Raw genomic sequence first — 25,024 nt, forward strand, 5'->3', positions numbered from 1 at the left:
AGGTTTTCCTGGGTCTGCCTCTTCCACAGGTTCCCTCAACCGCTAGGGTGTGGCACTTTTTCACACAACTATCTTCATCCATTCTCGCCACATGACCATACCAGCGCAAACGTCTCTCTTGCACACCACAACTGATGCTTCTTAGGTCCAGCTTTTCTCTCAGGTACTTACACTCTGCCGAGTGTGAGTACCGGCATTACACATCCATCGGAGCATACTGGCTTCATTTCTATGCGAGCTTACGCATATCCTCAGCAGTCACGGCCCATGTTTCACTGCCATGTAGCATGGCTGTTCGTACACACGCATCATACAGTCTGCCTTTCACTCTGTGCAAGAGGCCTTTTGTCACCAGCAGAGGTAAGAGCTCTCTGAACTTTGCCCAAGCTATTCTTACTCTAGCAGTTACACTTTCAGCACACCCGCCCCCGCGCTGCTGACTTGGTCACCTAGGTAACGGAAACTATCAACTATTTCTAGTTTTTCTCCCTGGAAAGTGACGGAAGTTGGTCTCAGAGCATTTTCAGTGTTTATTGTTCCTGAGCATCTGCCACATACAAAAACCATCTTCCTAGTTAGCCTTCCTTTGACATTGCTGCATCTCTTATGTGTCCATAGCTTACACTTGGTGCATCTTATAGAGTTTCTACCTACACCTTTTCTACAGATCGAGCAGGGCCATCTACCTGAAGGTGTTTGTGATTTGTCTACCTTCCTACTGATTACGACTTTGGTTTTAGCTAGATTGACTCTGAGGCCCTTCGATTCTAATCCTTTTTTCCACACCTGAAACTTCTCCTCCAGTTCTGATAGCGACTCAGCAATTAGAGCAAGGTCATCAGCATAGAGGAGCTCCCAAGGGCATCCTGTCTTGAATTCCTCCGTTATTGCCTGGAGGACTATGATAAATAGGAGGGGGCTGAGTACTGAGCCTTGGTGGACTCCTACCTCTACCCGGAATTCTTCACTGTACTCATTTCCAACCCTCACCCTACTAGCGGCGTCCCTATACATGGCCCGCACAGCTCTCACTAACCATTCATCTATCCCTAGTTTTCTCATTGCCTACCAGATAAGGGATCGGGGACCCTGTCGAAGGCTTTCTCCATGTCAACAAAAGCCAGGTACAGGCGCTTATCTTTGGCTAGGTATTTCTCCTGCAGCTGCCTTACCAGAATATAGCATCAGTAGTACTTTTCCCTGGCACAAACCCAAACTGCATCTCATCTAAACTAACTCTCTCTCTAATTAGTTGGGCTATGACCCTCTCTGTAACCTTCATCACCTGGTCCAACAGCTTGATACCTCTGTAGTTATTTGTATCTAGGGCATCACCTTTACCTTTGTAGCAGTTGACTATTATACTGCTACACCAGTCATTGGGTATGACCCCTTATATATATATATATATATATATATATATATATGTATATATATATATATATATATATATATATATATATATATATATATAATTATATGTATATATATATATGTATTATATATATATATATATATATAATATATATATAATATATGTATGTATATATATATGTGTATATATGATGATGATATATATATGTCTATATATGTATATATATATGTATATATATATATGTATATATATATACATACATAAATATGTATATATTGCTTGATTTATACAGTATATAGTTACGAGCTACTATCAGTTTTGTACAATGACAATCTTATCTTAGTTTTTAAAGCATGCCTAGTGCTTCCAAATAATCTTCAGGCTCTGGGCACATGGGCTACATAAGTTACAAATCAGGACAACAGAACAAGAGAAATCATGAAAAAAGACAGGATCAATGTAGATTCAAAAAGTGGAATGGTTAAAAAATGGAAAACAAAAAATTAAAACAGCAAAAAAAAAAAGGAATTAGAGTTATGTCACCTTTGACTGTAGCATTGCAAGGTTAGATGGTGTATAATAGATGGAAGGGATTTAAAGTCTGTGATACAGCCACTTAATCAGGAGAGAGTAGTGTTCTTCAATTTGGTACAAAAAAAAAAAAAAAAAAAAAAAACTATGTTTACATTTGCTGAAAATCTCTGATCTGGAATTCAGCAGTGCAATGGAGTTCTTAGATCTAAAAGTGATATGCTATCTCTCTGCTACACATAACTTGCATATTTTTGATCCATTATATAGCCTGGATTTTTTAATATAATTTTCCACTTGATTATATGTGGCTTGGATTTGGTTCTCAAACCCCATACATAGCTAACCAACTTAGTGGATTTTATTCATGTGCTGGAAAGGAAATAGGTTAACATAGCAACTTTTAAAGTCGCCTTTGCACAACCTGATGTAATTCTTCTTTTTAGTTTGGTTATCATATATCATTGGTATTACTTCTGTCTCACATATGATAGAATAAATCATACACTCTAACTGAGAAGACAAGCTTCAGGGTCTTGACGGTGTATGCAGGTAATGATGCTTTTCATATTGGAGTAGCAGTTATATCATAATTTAATAGAGCATCTGTTGGAGATTTTTCTTATTTGTGATTTTCTGGGAAATGCTTATGTAAGAGAGATAGGAATTATTTACTAATGTTAATTTTAACCTTTAGGGAGAAATGGTTGCAGGGTGAACCAAATTACCATCCTAGGTTTATTCTTAGGTCTATTTTTATTATAAGTATTATTACTCGAAGGGTTGTAATTTAGCTTAGTTTTGAAGCCACTGTTAGGGCATTGTCATAGTAGGGGGCTGCCTTATCAAAAATTTCTTTAGAAGAAAAAAGGCCAGATATCTTATTGCTAATGGTGGCAGTCAGGTTTTTAAATTCTATAGCAGGGCAGCAAGACTGTTTGTGTATGTAGGAAAGTGTTTCAGGCTTGTGGTACAGTTTATAAAAGTGAAAGTTTAGTTCTAGGGAAACATCTAAAAAATAAGGTATATTTAAAACAATATTTATCTCTCACCAGATGGAGTACATTTTGTTGATCTTACCTAAATGGAAAAGCTGTGTGTGTGTATGCGTATTTATATATATATATATATATATATAAGTAAATCTATATATACATGTGTGTGTGTGTGTGTACATCTGCATGTATACATGCATATAATCATGTATACTTGCAAACATTTACAATAATAAGATATATAACATAATTAATATAAACAGCAATACTTGAATCTTTGAACCATTGACCAATTTCCTGTGAAAACAAACAAACTTTCAGAAAATAAGCTGTCATTAAAATTAAGAGAGGGAAAAAAAATCAGGAATATGAAAATTAAGTAATTACTAAAATTGGAACACAATACACCTCAGATCAGCAGGATGCATCACCTCTAGGTATAACATAACTGTGTGCAGTGAGTGCAGCAACAAGCACATAGCTGCTATTAGCTACATATATAGAGAGTGATGAAAGTAAGCTTCTATCTGTGAAATATGAACATATATATATATATATATATATATATATAAATATATATATGTATATATATATATATATATAAAGTAAAAAGTACCAAATATACTTCTGAACACATCAAGTGAAAGTGACAACAAATATGATTAAACAGTTTAAATATGTGATCAGCCAAGAAATGCTTGGTGTGATACAAGAGATGGCTGTGTTTGTTGTGTGTGTATGTGTGTGAAAGTATAATTTTACTAACCATGTAATTCAAACATCATGTCATACAACAACAGCATTATACTTACGTTCTAAGAAAAAGAGCCAGAAAGCTGTATAAATAAGAAGTTAAATATATGTACATATACATATATATGTGTGTATATATACATATATATGAGGGCGTATGTGTGTATATATATATGTGTGTGTGTGTGTGTGCATCTATATCTATATATCTCTCTCTCTCTCTCGGTATATGAGTATCTGTATGTATGTAATTGTACACACATAAAAAGATATGTAATCAGATGGTGCTCTTATTTTAGACATGGCCAGGAACAATGCTAACTAAAATCTATCTATATTTGTATCATGTGTATGCTTTACAAAAATATTAATTGAAGAAATACCCTGTAAAAAAGAATAAAAAATATATATATATTTTAATTCTGAAATAATATTCCATTGAAAAACTCCAAGCAGCTGACTGAAATATCAAAATAATCTTAATGTGATAAGAGCAGTAATATATAAAAAAAATATTTTAAAATGTTTCTCAGAAGAAGAAAAAAGAATATTAGAAAATATTGAAATGAGTAAGCATAAAAAACAATCATTGTCAAGCCTTTATACATGGCTCATAATATATTTAGGCTTCTTAATTTTCCTTCTGATTTATTTAATGTAACAAATACTGAGGTTAAAATCTCTTAAAACCAATGATATGCATACAAACATTATGTCAGTTGAGATTAAGAAGATTGAAGAAAGTCATCTGCAAATATAAAGAGATGTTTTCAATTATAATGTCAGATGATCCCAAAGTTTAATGTGTCAATGATGTATTAATATGAAAACATATCTACATCTATGGTATTTGACAGAGCTGTGATAATAATATAATCAAGTCATCTGCAATATATATGCTGCTTCCAGTAAGACAGCAGATGTCGGATATTGCTGTGATTAAACTGAGAAAGTCAATTATAACATAAAAAACATCTACTTAAAGAACATTGGATATTTCAATAATCAACGTCATGAAATTTAGTATAAACCATGTCTACTATTACATATGAGAGATATTGCTATGAGTAATTTGGTAACATCTATAATGCAAAAGCATAACATCTGTAATAATATTCCATTTGTAATGAGAATACATCTTCTAGAAGGAACACAGTAATAGCTATTGGTAATTAAGACAATAACATCATCTGTCAAGCAACAATGTTCATACTACAACAACAGTAAATATGATTTAAACTGAAGAATAAAATCACATGTAATATAAAGACATGGCTTCTATTGTGTCAAATATTTATATAACTACAGGTATAAAGTCATCTGTAAGACTCTTTAGTGATAGAAATACTAGTTGTAATTGTGTTTGATAATTTTAAAATACAAGATTAGCTCATAGAGCGAAGACAATCATAGTTGTAAGTGAGGAGATAAACAGTAGGATAAGTAAAGATGTAGAAGGTGTTTTGATATTTTGAGTACATACCTTCAGGTACAACAACCTGTTCTGATTCTTGTGGTTGACTGTACGATAGGAGACTGAAGGAAAACACTCTAAATTTGTAGGTTCCCGGTTTTAAATCCCGCATCATATACCAGGATTTTGGTGTGAGAACCACCTCGTCAACTCGATGCCACACTGAATCGTTACAGTATTCAACAACGTAGTAGAAAATAGAAACGTTGGAGTTCTGGGGGGCAAACCAAGTAACATTGACGGCCCCACGGTGTACCTTAATAGTAACATTCAAAGGAGCCTTTGGTCTTGGACCTAAAAGTAAACAAAAAAATGAATGACATTATATAATAACACACACACAAATATATACTTTATATATACATTTCATCAATTGATTAAACAATTGCATAAATCTGAAACACACACAAACAGATATTCCATTGAATCAAAATTATCTGGTATCTTGGAGATGAAAAGTACAAAGTGAGGTATTTTCCCAAGTACAAAGTGAGGTATTTTCCCAAGTACAAAGTGAGGTATTTTCCCAAGGTAGGTCCAAAGACCTGCTCATCAAGTTCCATTTTCTGTGTTATATAAAGAGATAAGTGAGGGTCTGAAAAATGTTTTGAAATTCCTATAGTATAATAACTTATTTAGGCAGCTTTCTTACTTCTGAAAATGCATGGAAATATACATTTTTACAGAGGTGAAAGTGGAATTTGAAGTTGACCACTGCATTGAAAAATACTGCTGATGGCATTCATATTCCCTCACATAGTCATTGAAAGGATTTCAGTCCAACAATGCAAACTAACAAAAAACTCCACAACTTTGGATTGACATAATTATGGTAAACCAAAATTCTTGTAGTATTTAGTTGTGACCCTTTTAAGTTTTGAGATCAAATCTGGCTGATGATTTCATATTTACTGGAAGTGTCACTCAAATACAGCTGAGGTCAACTTTGCCTTTCATCGTCATCATCATCGTTTAACGTCCACTTTCCATGCTGGTCAATATGATAAAGTACCAAAGGTCAATAAAAATAAAGTACCAGTCAAGTCCTGGGTTTTATCAAATGAACTAACTCCTACAAGCAACCAGCAATAAAACAGACCTCAAGTAACTACTTTGCTGAGAGTTACAAAAGAAAAAGTAAAAAAAATCAAAAGAGATGTTACCTTAACCCTTTCGTTACTGTATTTATTTTGAGATGCTCTGTGTTTCTTTAAATTATTTTAAATATAACAATGAATTTAGTAAAATAACTTAGTTTTCATTAAGCTAGTGTTAGGAACATAAATTGCAACTAAGGTTTGCTGGTATATTTTAATGAAAAACTAATGAAAACAAGACATTTATACTACAGAGCCAGAGCCGGTTTTGGCCGGGTTGGTAACGAAAGGGTTAAGAACAATAAAATGATCAAAATAAAATTTAAAAGAATTAATATTATATCTATTAGGGAAACAAGAAGACAGAAAAAAGTTTCATAAACTAGATGTTTGAAGAAATAAACTACAAGAGTGAAAACTCATTTTACAAGAAAGGATAACAGCTGTAAAAGTACAGGAATTAAAAGACAAGCCACTTGATTACTAACCTTAAAAGCAGGAACAAGCGAAAATTGAGCAGATCAATGAACATAAAAGTGTTTATAGAAGAGAGATAAAGAAGCACTGTAATAAGAGAAGAGTTTAACTGACAGAACAGGACCAACAATATTAGAAACTCACTCCTGAACTTGATCAAAGAGAGGAAGAACAGAAGCACCTACCAAATGGGACAACAGTATTATAACCCTAATGTCCATAACTATCAGTACTTCAGTCCACAACTTTAGTAAGCATATGTACTGATATGTGTTTTACTAGCTTGCAATACTATACTTCTAGAGATCTTAAGGGGTGCACAATGTAAATAAACACTGTAATGGATTTTTTATAAGAATATTCTTTCTTAAATAACAAAGGTGCAATTATTTACAAGTGGTTAGTAAAACGAACTCCACATAATTTGGATTGAACTCAAGTACCACAATGGAGAATTTACCACTCAGTTAAATACAAAAGTGCATTTCATACATAAAGAACTTACTTACCAATGGGTCTTACTACTGGTGGAATATATGTTGCTCCATTAGGTTTTGTTGGTAAACTGGTCGGCAGATCACTATGATAACCTTTATAGAAACGAGAGTAATAGAGGGGGGAAAAAGAAAGTGACAAATTAGAGACAATGAGTTAATACTGAACAAAATATATCTATTTCTTTCGCCCCACCAAATATATATATATGCATATATATATATATACATGTGTGTATATATATAATGTATATATATTTATGCATATATATATATATATACATGTGTGTGTGTATATATATATGTATATACATGTGTGTATGTATATATATATGCATATACATGCATGTGTGTGTATATATATATACATACACACACACACATGTATATATACATGTGCATAAACACATATAAACACACACACACATATATATATATACACATACATACAAACAAACACAAGCATACATGTATGTATGTATGTATGTATGTATGCTTATATACACTGTTGAGACATTTTAAAGCAAAGCAAATTTATTCAATTATATAATATACGAATACACACACACACATACGTGTGTGTGTGTGTGTGTATGTATATATAATGTATATACATACACACATAAAAATAGATGCTAAAACACTTATAACATTAAGATATACACAGAGAATATATATATATACATATATATACATACATATATATATATATATATATATATTATATATATATATATATATATAATCACACACAAAAATATATAAACATTTACATGTAAACATATACATATGAACAAAATATATCAATATGCATATATGAAAACATACATACATATTTATACACATACATATATAGAAAATGCATCTGATGACAAAACAAAAATAATAAAACAAATATAACCATGAGTTAAATAATGAACAAGAAATCACACAAATACAAACATACATGAATTTGGGGAAAATTAAATTTATCAATTTACAAAGCTGTTGCTTCTTTTTTCAGTAAAGAAGCAGATGGGAAAGTATTGGAAAAAATGAAGCAAAGGAAATAACTAAAATGATGAAACAAAATGGCATGGCAGGCACAACTAAAAATAAATAGGGATAAATACAAAATTATTTATAAATGATGGAAAAAAAGCTGGAGTTAAACAAAAGTATCCACAAAATTCACAATGTTTTTAATGCTTTAGTTTAATGTGCTGGACTGGTTCTGAGTTCAAATCTTACCAATACAACTATAGCGATGTTCTCCTGGGCAAGGCACACAATTTTGCTTTGTGGACAGATGAACAAATAAGATTCAATTCTACTTCTGTTTGATTGGGGAGTAAAAAAGTCTTTCAGCTGTAAAAATAATTGTTCCACCAATATGCAAATCCCCATATTTGCAAGAAAAGAAAATACTATATCCATACTAGAAATAGTGGTAGATAGTCTGGTAAAAAGTTTGACATTTTTCTTCTCATTTTGATGTTTTACATCCAACTTTACTTTTTCACTTCTAGTATGACTAAGAGAAGTTTTGCAAATTCAGATATTTACATACTGCTGAAACATTTTTGTACATCTGAATACATTTCTTACATTTAACCATGAAACAGATTTATAACCAGGTAAACTGAGACAGAATAATATGACTTCATTAGAAAGGACAACACAATGGTTGTAGCAAAGTTTTAATTTGTGACCAAATGGTGAATAGTCTAGCATTTTAAACTTGTAACTAAACATGAAAAATGAAATCAAATAAAATATTTTCCATAATAGTGGCAGAAAAAAAATGAAAATTCATAAATATGGAAAAGGTGTAGTTAATGAAATGATAGTAAATACAACTCAAAATCACTGAAGAGTTAAAATTTATAAGTGATTATTATCATTATTATTATTATTATCATTATCATTATTATTATTATCATTATTATTATTATTATTATTGAAATGGTGAGACATTTAAACATTAGACTGTATGAAATTCACTACTTCATTAATATGAGATTAAATTCTATTAGAATCACCTTTATTTTCATGTCTTCAACGTCAATGCAATAAATACTAGTGAGATATTAAAGATGATTCACCCTACTGCACTGATATTCTAAAAGAGTGAATTTGAGCACCAGTGTTTAGTTTTATTGCTCTATATTCTAAATTTAAACCTTCCCAGAAATAATTTTACTTTATGTTTTGTCTGATTCATATGGTCAATAACAGAGACATGTTACAACAAATTCAACTGATTGTACACTTTTCTTTTTGAACCTACTATAAAAAAACCATTATTTTTATGAAGATGAAGATGGTACACAGCAAAAATGATCAAGCATTAGACAAAAGGCCTAGTGCATATCTGGTTATGTCCCTTTATGTTCTGAGTTGGAATCTTGCCAAGATCAACTTGGCCATATATATTTTTGGAACTGATAAAATAACTACCAGCCAATACTATACCATAATTTGATTAGACTCTCTTCTCAAAAATATGTAGCTTGTACCTAAATCAGAAGAAAGCATTACTCCTCCTCCTACTACTACTACAACCACTACCACCACCACCACTACTCAGGGTGGTTGATTGGCAGAATAATTAGGGTACTGGACAAAATGATTTATGGTATTTCTTCCAGCTCTTTATATACTGAGTTCAAATACCAAGGCAAGTATTGCCACTCATCCATTCAGGGTCAATAAAATGATGTACCACTCAACTACTGGGAGGTAATTAACTGACCACTGAGGTCGACTTTGCCTTTCATCCTTTCGAGGTCGATAAATTAAGTATCAGTTACGCACTGGGGTCGATGTAATCGACTTAATACCTATGTTTGTCCTTGTTTGTCCCCTGTGTTTAGCCCCTTGTGGGTAATAAAGAAATAGGTAATTAACTGACAACTTCCCCAAAATCACCAGCCATTTAAGGGTGGCAAGCTGGCAGAACTGTTGGCATGCTGGACAAAATGCTTAGTAGCAATATGTCTTTTCATTCAGGGCTCAAATTCTACTGACATCAACTTTAGCCTTCATCCTTTTGGGATCAATAAAATAAGTAACAGTTAAGTACTGGAATCAATGTAACTGACTTCTCCCTCCCCTCAAAAACTGCTGGCCCTCTACCAAAATTTGAAAACCATTATTGTTATCATTTATTTTGTTTATATCAAACAATACAATGGCTAAGTAAGTTATTAACAGTACTAAGGACATTTGAGTTGTGAGTTCACATCATAGCTGCAAACAATACATGTAATCTAGGGAATGGCATGTCAAACCTTATCCTTATTTTATAAACTTTTATTACTACTACTACTACTACTACTACTACTACTACTACTACTACTACTACAACTACTACTACTACTACTACTTCTACTACAGTTGCTGTTAGAAAGTGGTTGAGAACAAATCAAAATGCCATAAAGTATTTTAGTAGGCAAAACTTTGGGCTTATATCCTACAAGGGTTGACTTTGTAATTAATATTTCCTGTAGTCAAGTACTGGGTTTGATTATAATTTCCCACATTTGTGTTCTGTGCCTATGTTGATAATAATAAAACCATTATTATTACCATCGAGTGAGAGAGCAGCACACACCATCAAAGGGATGCTGGGGTACAAATATACAAAGTCCAATATATCCATCATGACTACCTATCTGATAAGGACACACAGGACACATGCATCTCAAACATAAGTGTGACATGATGACTTTGTATCAAGATAAACAGTGCATGACCTTGCAGGTGGAGTCCACTTACAACTTTCTTCAGGTTGAATAGCCCATTCTTCTCAAAAGGTCCTTGAATAAGGGTTAAGGATGATGAACAAAACACCCGTGTTTCCAAGGATGAATTATTTAAACCCTAAAGAATCTGTCTCAACACATGGCTATGATGTTCCCTCACTACTCCTACTCATGATCAGAGATGCATATATCATCAACCATTAAATGACATGCTCAACTGGTTATAGTCAAGTAACTTGTAAGCAAACCTGCAATACTGAGCAGAATATTTGCTGTAACCCATCTTTTATATCAAGACAAAACATGTACATGTTAACACTACCAAACAGTTAAGATAAGAAGCCATGAAAGCCACTGCTTAGTATTGCATGCTATTATTATTATTATTATTATTATTATTGAGTGAGAGAGCAGTTTATGCCATCAAAGTGACACTGGGGTAAAATATACGAAGCCCAATATACCCATCATGACTACCCGTCTGATAAGGGTACACCAGGCACATGCATCACAACCATATGTGCGCGACATGGTGATCTCATATCAAGATAAACAGCACATGACCTTGCAGGTGGGGCCCTGTTAGAATTTACTTCAGGTTGAGTAGCCCATCCCGCTCAAAAGGTCCCTGAATAAGGGTTGTTTAAGGATGTTGAAAGAACCACCCATGTTTCCAGAGATGAATTATTCAAACCCCAAAGAATCCCTCTCAACACATGGCTATGATGCTCCCCCACTACTTCTGCTCGTGATCAGAGATGCACATATCGTCAGCCACTAAGGGACATGCTCAACTGGTTATGGTCAAACAACTGACAAGGAAATCTGTGGTATTGAGCAGAATATTTGCTGTAGCCCATCTTTTATACCAAGACAAAACAATGTACATGATAACACTTCCAATCAGTTAAGATCAGAAGCCATGAGAGCCACTGCCTGGTACTGCTTGTTATTATTATTATATTATTATTATTATTATTATTGAGTGAGAGAGCAGTTTATGCCATCAAAGTGACACTGGGGTAAAATATACGAAGCCCAATATACCCATCATGACTACCCGTCTGATAAGGGTACACCAGGCACATGCATCACAACCATATGTGCGCGACATGGTGATCTCATATCAAGATAAACAGCACATGACCTTGCAGGTGGGGCCCTGTTAGAATTTACTTCAGGTTGAGTAGCCCATCCCGCTCAAAAGGTCCCTGAATAAGGGTTGTTTAAGGATGTTGAAAGAACCACCCATGTTTCCAGAGATGAATTATTCAAACCCCAAAGAATCCCTCTCAACACATGGCTATGATGCTCCCCCACTACTTCTGCTCGTGATCAGAGATGCACATATCGTCAGCCACTAAGGGACATGCTCAACTGGTTATGGTCAAACAACTGACAAGGAAATCTGTGGTATTGAGCAGAATATTTGCTGTAGCCCATCTTTTATACCAAGACAAAACAATGTACATGATAACACTTCCAATCAGTTAAGATCAGAAGCCATGAGAGCCACTGCCTGGTACTGCTTGTTATTATTATTATTATTATTAAGGTGGCAAGCTGACAGAATTGTTAGCATGCCGGGTGAAAATACTCATGGTATTTTGTCTGTCATTATGTTCTGAGTTCAAATTCCACTGAGATCAACTTTGCCTTTCATCCTTTCAGGGTCAATAAAATAAGTGTCAGTTGAGTACTGGGTCAATGTAATAGACTATTCCTTCCCCCAAAATTTCAGGCCTTGTGCCTATAGTAGAAAGAATTATTATTATTATTATTATTATTATTATTATTATTATTATTATGCTGAGTTCAAATCCCACGATATTGGGGTCAATAAAATAAGTGTCAGTCAAGTATTGTAGTTGATGTAATTGACTTCCCCATCCTCTTAATAACTGCTGGCCCTGTGCCAAAATTTGAAATCAATATTATCATTATTGCTATTATTAAACTAATTGAGAGTGATATTTTGGTAGGAAGAATAAAGTGCTGAATTAAATATCTTACTGCAGTTTTACTGCATTTTATTCAAGATTTATATCTCAAAAGAATCTTTGACTTTAGTTATCCTACCTCTGGAAATCAATAAGTATTAATAATATACTAATATCCATTCAAGCAACTATACTCACATCTCTAAGAAAGGATCATCTTGTGACTAAAGTAATTATCATTTTATATACCATATCTATTATTAATATTATTATTATTATGATTATCATCACCATCATCATCATCATCAAAATTCTCATTATTTTATCATCATCATCATCAGCATCATTCAAATAATTTTATTTAATTTTACACACAGATATTTGAAATAATATTCTTATTTTGAATAATCTGAGGAAAGTTGAATGTTTCTTTTCTGCCCCCAAACAAAAGATTCAAAATTCTGTTCACAGCAGTGAGTTCTGTATTATCCCTCCCATGTGTGTGTATGTGTGTATGTGCGGGAGAGAGAGAATGTGTGTTTGTGTGTATATGTGTGTGTGAGAGAGAGAGAGAGAGAATGTGAGTTTCTATGTGTGTGTGTATGTACACATAGACACTCTCAAATTATGAATTACTATACATTTCAACACATAATGTGATGTTAAAACCAAAGAATGACAAAAATGATAGAGTCACAGCTTGCAGCATTAATTAGATGTCAATCAACCACCCAAATAATTAACAGTTCATATTCTGTTACTCGTTCTTAATAATCCAGTCCATTTAGCTGAAAATATTAAATTGAAATGCATGTAACTGATGTGAGAAGCAGGAGCAGTTTGTAACTGATGGTTTTATTAACTTGCTGTGAGAGGAATGGATTCTACAAGAATGCTTTTTCTTCAATACTCTAAATGAAGACATGTTTCTTAATGATACAATTAAGTATGGATATCACTGAAAATGTCATACAAGCATGAACTATGTTGGAATGAGGACATGGCAAACAATTGATGATTTGCTTTGTTGTGTTGTGAATATGTTGAAGTCACAAAATGACTCGTAACTGCAACATGAGGCCACACATTTTGGGCTAGAGGTGAAGTTAATGTAACCAGCACTCATGATGACTGGTGCTTATTTTAACACCCCAAAAGGATAAAAAGCAAAGTTGAGTTTGGCAAGATTTTAAATCAAAGCATAGAAAGTCATAACACTAAAGGGAATCTTACCATGTACTCTTTCACTCTGCCATTCATCATACTCAGGCTCCAAATAGTAGCAAACTCTTTACACAACTCAAGAGAAGCTCACATTGAAATACTTTTCCTGCATCAGGGATGCTGCTGCTGCAGCAAACACAGATATGCTAGACCGTATCCAGAAAAAAGCCATCTAGATCATCTGTTTCTTTTCTCACTATGCCTTTTCTACTACTACTATAGTGGACTTTAAATTTTGGAGCAGGTGGTTCTCATGCTACTGCCATTAAGATGAGCTCGTTTTGTTCCCAATACTGTGTCTACTCTAGGCTCTCATACTATAACCTTAAATTCATTCATTTCAGAATATCAACTTTCTGGAATCCAGCACCTGCCCATATTTTTCCTCACAGTATGTGACTTGGTATTGTTCACAAACATCAACTTCACCAGTTTCAGAGGCCTGCAAAAGCCATAGATACAACCTCTTCATCTAGACTCATCCGCTAAAGAATAAAAAAACCTTTTCAATTTAATGGTAACAACTTTAAAGAGTAAATGAACTGAAATAGTAACAATCCAGATCGATTCTAATTTTGAAATTACCTCTTTATCATTTCATTATTAATTAGGATATTAGCAAGGATATTAAATAATAATCATTGAAGTTAAGTTTCTCACTAATTATAGATCAAGCTTATTTGTGTTTTTGTATGTGCATTTATGTGCATATATGAGTGTGTTAGCTTTCTTTTGATAACTGTGAAAATATGTGCTCATATATGTAATACTAGATGTGAAGTGTTGATAAAGTTTTGATAGGATACAATCACTCAAAAGTCACCAGAGAATAATCTCTGAAACAAATATACATAAATATGCATATACATACACATACATGCATATACATATACACACACTGGGACACCTATAACAGAACAACACTTCCTTGTAAAATACAGTAATAGGACAATGAAAAAAGTTTTTTCTTAAATTAAATCAAAAATAAATTATTATAAATTCATTTTACAGCTAGATATGAGACCAGTGGCTATACCAAAACTGACAAGGTGGAATAACTGAGTTTCTTGAGTAGAATTTAAGTAAGAGAAATAAAAATTACATTGTGAAAGTAAAGAAATCCCTTGAAGACAGACTACTTATGTCTTAAAATTATGCTACTCTCAAGTGTTTCTATGAGGTTTTATTTACTCATGGAGGGAGTGGGGCATTCAGATATACCGACTTTATTTGTAAAAAGTAAATCTTCCCATAATATATATTTAGTATCTTTCAGTAGAGTAACTGCTACCTAATTATATATGTTATGTAATAATATATGTTAAATAATAGAAATCATGTGGACTAAATCCACTTGCTGAGAATCATACAGGCCATTACAAATTCTTCAGCATCATATACAGATAGAAGCAATATTAATTTTGAGTTGGTTAGGCAGTATATTGGTGAAGTATTGAGCGAGAAAATTAAGTCTTGTATATATATATTACATGAACAAAATAAGCTTGAGAAGATAATAACCTAAAAGGTTAATAACTAAAAGGCTAACATGTTTGTATGAATTAAAGAGCACTGCACTATAAGTAAATATATACTACTTTGCAGTAAAATTTACTGGTGTAGGCACTAATGAAACTGTAACTTAAAGGGCATTTATTAACTGATAATAATGAGCACAAAAATATTTTCATGAGCCTGAAGGAAGATGTAATAGAAAGCCCCTCCAATGTAGCACAAAATCAAGTGGATCATTGGAAATTAAAATTACAAAGATTTTTCTTAAAACTAGGAAGGAATTTAACTTGAGTTTAATGCAGTATGTTACTTCTAAAAAAGAGGAGAACATCATAAGTTCATAGAGTAAAATTTTATTGCCTTGACTGGAAAGTTCAATATCTCACAGTGAAGAACTGAATTGAAAACAAAATAACTGAGTAATAGGAGTATAAACCTTCTAAATTTCACCCTATCTCTCTCTCTCACTCTCACACACACACACTCTCTCTCTCCACACACACACACACATCTAATTACTCCAAGCTAAAATATATATTTGAAAGAATTAAATGTAGTTATTCCAGTTTATAAGAAATCATAAAATGTCTCATAGGAATTAGTTAATGAGTTATTCTATCGTTTTTAAGTTGATTTAGGAATGTATTTCAAAAGGATTGAAGAAATAGTCAAATAACAGATCATAAAATAAATATAAACTTTTAAGCTATTTTTCTCAGAGAATCTTGTTAACAGTAACTAACATTGGTATCAACATGCATCCATATCTTAAGCTTCTCCCAGTTTCCACTTTATAAAATTCCTACAATAAACCAGAATACTCAAAATTACTATCAACAAAAGGGTACTAGGCTATCTCAGATGCAACTGCCACTAAAACCTGTTTATATGTAAAAACAGGCCAAATAGCAAATTAAATGTAATATACACAGATTGCCTTATTTAGAATTTTAGATAACTAAAAACTGGTTTATGAAATTCTACATTCTACCATGTAGTATTTGGATATCTTTTAATCATAAGTATAGATAATATAATTGTGTAATTTATTTTGGGAAAATTTCAGAATTACATATATATATATATATATATATATATACATGCCATGATAGATTGCTAGCCACTACACATTCTTTATTTTCTCTCCTTCTTTCTTTCTGTGGAAGAGCGTAGGGTCAAAATGTTAAAGACTTTATTTATTTCCTGAGCATTATACTAATATATCTGTTTGTTTTCTACAACACCCATCTTTGTCTTTTAATTTTTTTTGTGAATTCTTCCCCTATATATATACATATATATATATATAAAAGTAACACAATGTCTTCTGAACATAAACTTTGTAACTTTGTATCACCCCAATTAGTAGTAAGATAATCAAATGCTAAATCTGCAGGTAGCTTTGCTCATTTCTACATGCCTTATTTTGTTATATCTTTTCTTTCATTTCTAGCACCATGCTAAAAAAAAATGTAACAAAAACTTGGATAATGGATAGGTAAAACAATATTCTTTAATGAAGGGAGATAAAAAATTAAAGAAAAGTAAAATAAAAATAAAAATGGATGGATGAAAAATATGAGCAAAAATATGAGCCAAAACATTATTTAAAATTAAAATGTTGACATCAAATGCATTTTTTTTTTTTTTGCATGTGAAGATACCAAACATGTATCAAAAACATAGAAGGTGATTCGATGTTAATCAAAACCTCCATTATATGCATTAATATTACTTTTAACAATGCTTAAATAACAACAACAACAGTAACACCAACAACAATAACAACATCAGCAACATGAACAATAAGAACAGTAAAGAAAAGAAGAAAGAAAGGAAGATTACAAACATTTAATAGACAAACAGTTCATTATTTTAATTGCTTTATTCATAGCTTAGTTTTTTTTTTGCTTATATATTTTATCATTTAAAAAAATTTTTATCAATTAATTTTTTTTTTTTCTAGTTTTCTTTTAAAATCATTGCAACATTCTAGCAATCCTTTTCACAACCCTAGTGATACATAGATCACCAAAGATTGCTGCACTGCATGTATTGCATTAAAGTATGAAGTGCAGTATGCTGTTATTTTCTATTACTTTTACTGTTTTGGATCCATTAGTTCCTAATCAATTTTGGTATTTCAAAATCTAGGCATTTATATAGTGCTGGAGTAAATTACTTTTTCATTTCTAAGCCTGTTCTATTACTAAGCACTCAACCTTAAATGAAAATGCATAAAAGCTGTCATTCACATGGCTGAAAAAAGAAGTATGGCCCTTCTAAAGGGACCTCTAGGTTTGAATGTGTGACTAATTGACCAGCTTAGTTTCGTAATCACACACTTGTAATAACTCTGATTAGCAGTTGTAATTTCAAGAGTTTTGAGGAAAAAATTGCAGTAAAATAAAAGGAGAAAATGTGTTGAAACATAGATAAAAAGAACATTATGAAATAGGAAGAATGTACCTTAGAATTGCTAATGTTTTACAGCTTAGTACACAGATGGATTTGTGTCAGTCATAATTACTTCAATAAAGTTCACAAAAAGGAACGTGTGCCCCATGAGGAAAGAATTTTAATGCTCCACATAGGAAAATTTGATATTAGCTAGTCAACATGTTGCTACACTGAATTACAGGAAGTGATAGAGTAGAGTAAGAATGGATTTTATTTATTAAAGTCTAAACTGTATCTGTACTTTGCTCAACTGGTCATGTTTAGTGGATTTAATTCATAATCTGAAATTATATTTTCTCCAAGTCATATTATGAAAACATTACTCTGATCCTACCCTAAGTTTCTCCATCAAACAATGCACGTGTATGAGCACATTCATTTAATTTTCCATGCTGCCATGAGTTAAGAGGGTGAGTAGCCTAAGGCACAATTTTACAGTTGAAAGCTCTGCCTGGCACCAAAGCATACCTGCTTTTAAAGTAATTGATTATATATATAATGTACACACACAGACACACACATGTATATACATATATATATAAACAATCATATGCACACATGTATGTATGTATGTATGTATGTATGTATGTATGTATGTATGCATGTATGTATGTATGCATGCATGCATGTATGTATGTATGTATGTATGTATGTATGTATGTATGTATGTATGTATGTATGTATATACACACACACATACAATATTTCAAGGCACAGGATGGCTGTGTGCTTCAGAAGCTTGCTTCCTAACAATGCAGCACCTTGGATGAGTGTCTTCTACTATAGCACAAGGGTAACCAAAGCTTGGTGAGTAAATTTGGGAAATGGAAACTGATAGAAGCCCATATATATATATATATATATATATATATATATATAAAATATTTATATTTATATGATGTGTGTATTATATACAAGTATATATATATAACAAAGATATTTGTATAAGTATATATGTAATATATATGCATATATGAATATGTATATGGCCAAATCAATTCTGTACAAGACTATTTGAGAATATAATGCTTTCAAACCTGTCACTGGTGTTGCATGCATCAATAAAGTACATAACTCTTGGTAACTAAATTCCCCAAGATCTAAATATAGTTACTCCTATTGGTAAAAACATCACTGTAAGCAAAGGTTCTTAACGAGAGTGGTACCGTCTACAAGGGTGGCACTTATTTATTTACTGGCATTTATTTATTTTTGACTGTTGATGAATAATGGGCAAAACTGGATAATCATAGTAAAGTCATGATAGCTATTTAAATCACATATATGCAGTTATATTTACAATGACACAAAACTGAATATAACAATGAAGCAAAATTGAATATAACTGCATACATTTTTTTAAATGTTTATCATGACACTATCTTGACACAACAATTAACATTTTAGATGTGAGTGTTGCCCAAACAATCACGTACTGTATTACAGTCTAGTATACAACAGGAATAATTTAAATGGGTAGACTGGTTGTAAATTTCTACTATATCGCTCTTTATAACCAGTTGTTAATTACTTACGCATAAATTGCTTCACAATTTGCAAAATCTTTATAAAATGCTTTGTAATAAGCAATGATTAAAAGCCGTTTCTGAAGAATATATTTGTTTGGTTAAATTTTTTTTCTTAAAATTTAGATTGTAAAATTCTTGTAAAATCCAATCCTTTCCCAGTGACATTAACAGAATAGTTGAAGATAATTAACATAAACTGTGAATAAAGCTCAATTTACCAAAACAATACCACATGCTTTACAGTGTTCACTGCACTTAATATTTCTAAAACTAATTGTGATGATAGTAAAGATATGTAGTCTGTGTTTTGCAGTAAAAATACAGAACTTCAAGTGACTCGGTTTATCTGTTTATATATATTTTTTACAGTTCCAAATGCTTTTAACTCCCATTCCATTTTCTTTCTTCGTTAATAACTAATAATAATGATGATGGTGATGATGATAGTGATAATGTTGATGGTGGTGGTGGTGGTGGTGGTGGTGGTGATAGTAATGGTGGTGGTAGTAGTAGTAGTAGTAGTATGGATATAAGAGGTATCATATACTTTGAAATAAACTGAAAGAAGTCAAAATAGAAGTAATACCATAAGAAAGCACTTCTCTCCTTTCGAGGGGAAGAAAGTAATATTGCCAGAAACCTTAAGAAAATCTTTATGTAAATGAACAGAGTGACATGAAGAAACTGATACACAAGAGACAAGATTAACTGAATGAGTGAGTGAGAGAGAAAGAGAGAGAGGTACTTTTAGTAAGTTTGTAATGTAATCGTTATTATTGGTACTAAATTTCATACTGTTTATTTAATGTTTTGTATCATTTGTGTAAATACTTTGTGACTGTTGTATAAATATGCAAGATACATCTTCAAGATATAATATCCACAAAATATGTTGCATATAAGCACCCAATACAAGCATTACTTAACAGGTATTATGACAATTACACAAAGAAGTAGACGTGAAAACATGCTGATGGTGTTGTTAAATGTGAATACAAGTGGTAGTATCACACTGCCACAGAAGCCCATAGTTTCAGAATAACAATTGCTTTTCGTTTTTTCCTTTTATTTTTGAAGGGGGGTATATGATGTGTCATTCTCTTTTGGATAGCTTATATCAGTCTGACTCAGAGGCGAAAACCTGCACTTTTACTTTTAATGCCAAGTGATTAGCAAAAGAGTGCAATAATGATAACAACAATAGAAATAGTAATTCAAAATTAGAAGTTAGATGATCCTTAAACACGATATTTTCTAAACAGGCCAAATGACTATGAAATGAAATTTAGAAGCAAAGCCATACATCCATTTCTTTAGTACATTACCTAATTAACAAAACCACCTAATAATGAGTTATAACACAGGTATTAAGACATAATAATAATAACAATAATAATTCTTTCTACTAAAGGCACAAGGCCTGAAATTTTGTGGTAAGGTTTAGTTGATTGCTAGGATCCCAGTACTTGACTGGCACTTATTTTATCAATCATGCCTTGAGAGCATTTGAACTCAGGACATACAGAGCTGGAAGAAATGCTGCTAAATATTGTTTGATGTGCTAATGATCCTGCTAGTTCACCACTCTAAAGGTTGAAAAGTTGGCACAAGGCCTGCAGTTGATGGAATTTAGTCAATTACAACAACCCCAGTATTTGACTGATACTCTAGTTATCAGCCCTAGAAGGTTGAAAGATAGAGTTGACCTCAGCGGGATTTGAACATAGAACATAGAAATGGAAGAAATGCCACTAAGCATTTTGTCTGATGTGCTAACAATCCTTCCAGCTTACCACTTAAATAATGATAACAATAATTCTTTCTACTACAGGCACAAGGCCTGAAATTTTTTGGGAAGAGTTGAGTTAATTACATCAACCCTAATACACAACTGGTACTTAATTTATTGATCGTGAGAGGATGAAAGGCAAAGCTGACCTTCGATGCATTTCAACTCAGAATGTAAGCATGGATGAAACGCTACTAAGCATTTTTCCAGTGTGCTAACAATTCTGCCAGCTCACCACCTTAATAATAATTTCAAATTTTGGTAAAAGGCCAGCAATTTTAAGGGAGAGGGCAAGTTGATAACACTGACTCCAGTGCTTAACTGGTAATTATTTTATCTATCGTCTAAGAAAAGGATGAAAGGCAAAGTGACCTTGGGGGAATCTGAACTCAGAACGTAAAGATTGACACAATGCTTAGTGGCATTCAAAATGCTTAAATCATCTTGTTGCCTTAATAATAATGATAATAGTAATTTTAAATTTAGGCACAATGCCAGCAATTTTGGGGGAGGGGTAAGTCAATTACATTGATGCAAATATATGTGTGTATATATATATATATATATATATATGCATGAGTGGACAAACAAAAGAAAGAGTCAATGAACACATTTATTAGGAGTTACATGAATTATTATTTAAACAGTTTGATACAGCTAAATGCAACTTGGTTTCATAGGTTCATCGCAGGGACCTAGCTAATTGGACTCTACTTGACAAGCTTATGAAACTTTCAAGTTGCATAGGGTTGAATCCAACTGATTTAAATAACAGTAATACTTTCTACTAAAAGCACAAGGCCTGGCATTTTGGGAGAGGGGACTAGTTGATTACATCAACCCCAGTGTTTCACTGGTACTTAGTTTATTGACCCCGAAAGGATGAAAGGCAAAGTTGATCCCAGCAGAATCTGAGCTCAGAACGTAAAAACAGATGAACTGCCGCTGAGCATTTTGCCTGGGATGCTAATGATTCTGCAAGCTTGCTGTCTTATAACAACAACAACAACAATAATAATAATAATAATAATAATAATAATAATAATAATAATAATATATACATATACATATACACACACACATCAACTTAGCTATGTCTTGTCCTGTATTGGCCCAGGCCAATCATAGCTTTAATAGGCAGTACTGTTAAGTCAGGAATAGGTCATGTTTTGTGTTAACATAACCCTAACTCATTGAAGCAGAGAGTTTTGTTGGTGAGAACATATTCGGGTATCAATAGTTTGTAAAATTTTGCCTTGAAATCACTTACCATCCAAGCCATACAAGAATGCAAAAACAGATGTTAAATGAATAAATCAATGGTCCTGACAAAATAGAATTTTGGAGTATTCTCAATGCAGCAGGTGACACCCATTTCTGACTATCTAGATTCTCATGTAGGAACTTTGAAAAGGTTGCAATGCCTATTGGTACCGAAACCCTGGGCACTTCATTGATAAACCAGTGTTTGTTTTCTTTTTTAGTTTTATCTTTAATTTGATTATCAATCTTCTTATCATCATTATTTAAGGTAGCAAGCTGGAGAAAATGTTTAGTGGTGTGTTGTCCATCCTTAAGGTTTGATTTCAAATTCCACAGAGGTCATCTTTGCCTTTAATCCTTTCAGAGTGGATAAAATAAGTACCATTTTGGTACTGGGGTCTAAGGAATTGACTAACCCCTTCCCCAAAATTTTGGGCCTTGTGTCAATAATAGAAAGGATTTTTATTATTATTAAAGAAGTAAACTGGCAGAATCATTAGCATGCCCGACAAAATGCTGAGTGGCCTTTTGTCCATCTTAATATTCTGAGTTCAAATTCCACCAAGGCTGACTTTGCTTTTCATCCTTTCAGGAGCGATAAAATAAGTACCAGTTGAGCACCGGGATAGATGCAATCAACTTACCTCTCCCCCAAATTTACTGATCTTGTATCAAAATTTGAAACTATTATTATTATTATTATTATTATTGTTATGGCATGGTAAGATATCAAATGTCAAAATTTCAGGAAAATGTGATATTTCCAGTATTGAAAGCATGCTATTAGGAATTCAGTGTAGATGAGCAAGATATGTTGTTGAATGCAAGATGACTGCATTCCAAAAATTCTTTTATATTGCCAACAAGATTCTGCAATAAAGGATTTATTGTTGCTTCACCCTCCCCTCCCCTCTATCAGTCACTGCATTCCTCTACCCCACTCAAGACTCGTGACAATACTCTGCCACCATTCATCCTCCTCTCCCTTACTCTACCAGCCTATCTATGCCCTGATCTCCATTCCTTGCAAGTATACCCTGGCACTTGCCACCATCCCTCTCTTGCTCCTGCTGTCTCCTACTCTCTCTTTCCCTTGCTCTTCCCTCTGGCTGAGTAATTATGTATCTCCTCTACAACATAAATCTGTTTCTGCCCTCACTCTTGATAACTCTTTCTCCCTCCTTCCCTTGCTCTTACCTCTGGCTAGGTAACCATGTATCTTCTTTACAGTGGCATACCTCTTTCTTGTTAACTCCCACCCTCTAGGTAACTGTTTCTACCCTCATTCTTGTTAACTCTCGCTCTCTTTCTGGGTAACCATAGACCTCCTCTACAGCAAAACATCTGTTTCTGCCTCTCTGTCATACTATAATCTTTCATCTTCTGACACAAGATCACTCCTCTCTCAAAGACTTTTTGTCTTGCAAAGTCACTTGGTGACCCCACCAGTGCAGGTTCTACTTAAAAAGTACCCAGTCCACACAGTAAAGTGGTTGGCATTTTTCATCCAGCTGTAAAAACCACACCAAAACTGACCTTGTCTGTGTGAGTGCCACATAAAAAGCACTTAGCCCACTCTATGGAGTGGCTGGTGTTAGGAAGGGCATTCAGCCATAAAAGCCATGCCAAAACAGACACCAAAGCACGGCACAGGTTCCCATCTGGCCAGTTCCTGTGAAACTGTTCAACCCATGTTAACAAGGAAGGATATTAATCGACGATGATGTTGATGAAACAGAATAACTTTATCCTTACACATTTGTCCAATCCCAGGCAAAATCAAAATCATTATTGTCTCCATTGTGACCCCATACCAAAATCCGTACATGAACTCAAATTACATTCATCACAAACAGAAGCAGGTTCATTTTTTTAAAATCCTTTCCTTCAAACATTAAAAGCGATGGGTGTGCCCATCATCATCATTTTTATAACACTGGACAAAAGCTTAATGGCCTTTCATCTTGTTACATTCTGAGTTCAAATTCTGCTGAGGTTGACTTTGCCTTTCAGGGCCGATAAATTAAATACCATTTGAGTACTGGGGTTGATGTAATTGACTTAACCTCTTCCCACAAATTTCAGGCTTTGTACCTATTGTAGAAAGGATTATTATTATTATTATTATAATATTATAGCTCAAAATATTTTCTACCTTGGCCAGTATTTACATTTGTAATTCATCACAGTCCAGTGTCTTATAAATACTACTTGTAACATGATTATTAGTTTTATTGTTGTTGGTATTGGTATTTTATTATTATTATTATTGTTGTTGTTGTTGTTATTAAAATTATTAATAGTTTTGTACTTGTTCTATTTTCTCCCTATATAAGCATATTTTCTGTGATACATAAAGCCA

General features: G+C 32.9%; 1 protein-coding gene across 3 annotated transcripts in view; it reads right to left on the minus strand.

The window, feature by feature from the left end:
• LOC115211947 overlaps positions 1 to 25,024 on the minus strand; it is a 1,127,226-nt gene that overhangs the window by 60,543 nt on the left and 1,041,659 nt on the right. For 2 of the 3 annotated variants that reach the window (XM_036502951.1, XM_036502952.1), the window contains 2 exons: positions 7,212 to 7,292; positions 5,138 to 5,422 (listed from right to left, as the gene is read on the minus strand). In XM_036502951.1, coding sequence (XP_036358844.1) covers positions 5,138 to 5,422; positions 7,212 to 7,292 — 366 coding nt within the window. Of the gene's footprint in view, positions 1 to 3,713; positions 3,738 to 5,137; positions 5,423 to 7,211; positions 7,293 to 25,024 lie in introns of all 3 variants that reach the window. The other variant, XM_036502953.1, reaches the window with a different exon arrangement.

The sequence above is a fragment of the Octopus sinensis genome, linkage group LG5 (genome assembly GCF_006345805.1).
Source record: "Octopus sinensis linkage group LG5, ASM634580v1, whole genome shotgun sequence".
Taxonomy (NCBI): Eukaryota; Metazoa; Mollusca; class Cephalopoda; order Octopoda; family Octopodidae; genus Octopus; species Octopus sinensis.